This window comes from Verticillium alfalfae, genomic scaffold, assembly GCF_000150825.1.
Source record: "Verticillium alfalfae VaMs.102 supercont1.1 genomic scaffold, whole genome shotgun sequence".
In the NCBI taxonomy this organism is placed as follows: domain Eukaryota; kingdom Fungi; phylum Ascomycota; class Sordariomycetes; order Glomerellales; family Plectosphaerellaceae; genus Verticillium; species Verticillium alfalfae.
The window spans coordinates 2789694-2792484 of NW_003315038.1; the positions used below are offsets into that span (position 1 = coordinate 2789694).

At 52.1% G+C, this 2791-nt stretch overlaps 1 protein-coding gene across 1 annotated transcript; it reads left to right on the top strand.

Annotated features, from left to right (window-relative positions):
• Positions 1-896: 896 nt before the first annotated feature.
• Positions 897-2782, top strand: VDBG_00847 (conserved hypothetical protein; the record flags this gene model as incomplete). The annotated part of the gene is made up of 2 exons (XM_003009118.1): positions 897-942; positions 999-2782. 2 exons carry the CDS (start codon positions 897-899, stop codon positions 2780-2782), a joined length of 1830 nt encoding a protein of 609 aa, XP_003009164.1.
• Between the last annotated feature and the right edge of the window lie 9 nt (positions 2783-2791).

Below are 2791 nucleotides of genomic sequence, written 5' to 3' on the forward strand. Positions count from 1 at the left end.
AAGTTCAATTTCTCTGAAGAGCGTAAATTGCAGCAGGAGCTGGGTCCGAAGAGAGGATCAACGGACACACAGGACTGATTTTCTTCTTCTGCCGGGTGTCCTTGACGAGCTGGTCCCAGATCCCATCGATGCCCCAGCGACAGCTCCTCCCATCATTCCCGATCCCGCGGTGATGGAACATGATGATGAGCAATCGAGCTCTCGAGCGTCCACGATTCCGTCAAACAATTCCCGGAGCCTTCGCCACAAAAGCTCGTTCCTGTCCATATCCACAGCAACCAGCAACGACAGCAATGTTTCCACAGACAAGACGCGGCTGTTGGCGGGATATCCCAAGTCAAACCACTCCTTCCGAGATAGTAGAGCCATGACCCCTTCTGGATCAATCGGCAGATCACGAAGGGACCTCTCAGCATCTACTGGCCGTCAACCGTCAGTGTATGGCATGTTAGGCGAGAATCATGGTCGAGATCAACACTCATCCATGGCTTTTTCCAGCCAGTTCCATCCTCCCCACTTCCCTCTTGAGCATACTCAACCAGGGACAAGCGGATCGCCAGCTCCCAGTCTTGACCTGAGAGACCTCGACGCAGGTGGCGACGCAACAACATTCGGCCTCGATGATGTTGATACTGATGTTCTCAGTGACGACAACGCTTATTCGAGTACAATTATCGAACTCCCTTCAGGCATCACGGCGTGCTTGAACCCAGTATCAGTGCGCTACGTCTCAGGGCTGATTGCAGCTTTACAGCCGACGGACCCAGAGGACATCTTGGACTCTCTTCAGATGAATGCTGTTACAAATTTGGTCGACGAACAGAAACAAGCCAAGGTCAAAAGTCACATCAAAGATGTACTACTTAAAATTCCGCGAGCAAGCATTCGCTTCCTCAATGCAGAAAATGATAACCCTGAAGTGGCTCAAAATGCCTGTGATCAGTACGACATCACCTTTTCGCGACTTGCTTTAACATCACGATCAGCATCGAAAACAGCGCAGTCTCTTGATAAAGGACGATCAATAGCAGCGCAGACAAAGACGTCCCTCATGCTGAGACTCGGCTCTGCCGAAGCTTCAGTTGCGGAGCGCTCGCCTGGACTTGCCGAGAATCAAGCCGCGGTCATGGCAGAAGTTGATCGCGTGGTGCTTTCCGTCGGGTCCAAAGATGTCACGTACATCGACGGAGAAATTGATGCTATCAGAAGCAGTACAGCGTCTGGAAAAGTCGACTACCTCGCGTCGCTTGTCCACCGGACCGGTTTAGTGGCTTCCGAATTGGGTGAATTACTGAGCGAAACGGTAGCTCACCATGAACGGCGGATGAAGCTCTTGATACATACATTGGTGACGGAGGGGCAGACAGCGCCTGATCCGACGTTCCTTGTCCGCCCATCAGCTGTTTTGCGGTCCGCGGCTGGCCATCTACGGACTGCTGATGCGTGGAAGTTAGCCGTTCGACTGCGTCAGATATACGTCTGGCTCCCTGCCACAGTCCGGGACCGTCTGCTTTACAAGTCTTTAAGCAATACCATCACTGTACCGCCGCATGCGAGGGAGCAGGTGATTAGCTCTTTTCAACGCTGGCGTGGGTGGGATTTGGACAATATTCCTGGCTCTCAGCTCATCGCCAGCGTTTTCGGAGGAGCTCCTGACCATGGAAACACTCCACAGCCAATCATGCCCTTGCTGGTTGCTTTCCGGCTCAGAGAAGTCCAATTGATTCTAGATCCTGGTCCGAAACAAAACAGGCTGTTCCTATCAGAGCTGACTGCGAGACTTGAGAAGAAGCCAAATGACACAGCTCGCAAGACGACTGAACCCGGAAACATGCCTGTCCTCAATATCAACTGCAACGATGCGGCAATCAACCTCAACTGGGAACTGTGCGAGCTCGCAGATGTTTTACTCCGGCTGTACAACGGATCTAGGCGGCGAGACAGTCCTGCAAGTCAAACTTCCACGGAAGCAGCACCGGACCGCACGAGTGACGTGCAGGCTCGTCCACCGATGCATGTTGTCATGGCTCTCTCGAGGGGGTCAGTCGAAGTTGATACGATCAACCTGAGTGCAAAAATCTTGGGAAACAATCTCAAGGCGTCCTTGCTCACCCATTCGCTCGAAGATGAAAGCACCTCGCTGAATTTCATCCTGAGCTGTGACGCTGTCACCTCCAGGCTCCACCACCGCTCCCAACTGTTGGGCATGTTCCAGCTACGCAACCCGAGTGTCTTCATCTCCCACGAACTGCAAGAGCTTGACGTCGTGTCCTGTCACACAATTAAGTCAACAGCAAGCAGCCAGTCCCTCACCCTTGTGGTGCGGCAAGACCCAATAGTGCTCCTCGAAGTCGTCGATGTTTTGGTCAAAGATGAGCTTGCCCAGCTTTACCAATTGAAAGAGCAGCTTCCATCTAGCCCGCCGACACACAGCGACGACCACAGCATTGCGGGAAGGATGTCATCCTTCAGAGTCAATGTGGCAATGTTCCTTGATGAGTACGACATCAGCGTGCCACTACTCCAGTCCCTCACGTATAATTTGTCAGGAGTCGTCTCTCGGGCTGCTGTAGCGGCAAATTTCGGTAAAAGAAGCTCATTTTTGACTTTGACAATCAAGGAAAAATCAACACGACTGTCCGAGTCAATGTCAACAATCAGCCCGCGGAAGCATTTCTCTTTCTTCGTATTCCCGCCAAATAAATCGGACCGAATCAAAGAGTTTGCATGGGGTCCCAACTTGAATCATTCCTGTCGAACCGTGTTCCTGCCACCCGATTGAAACTAAATA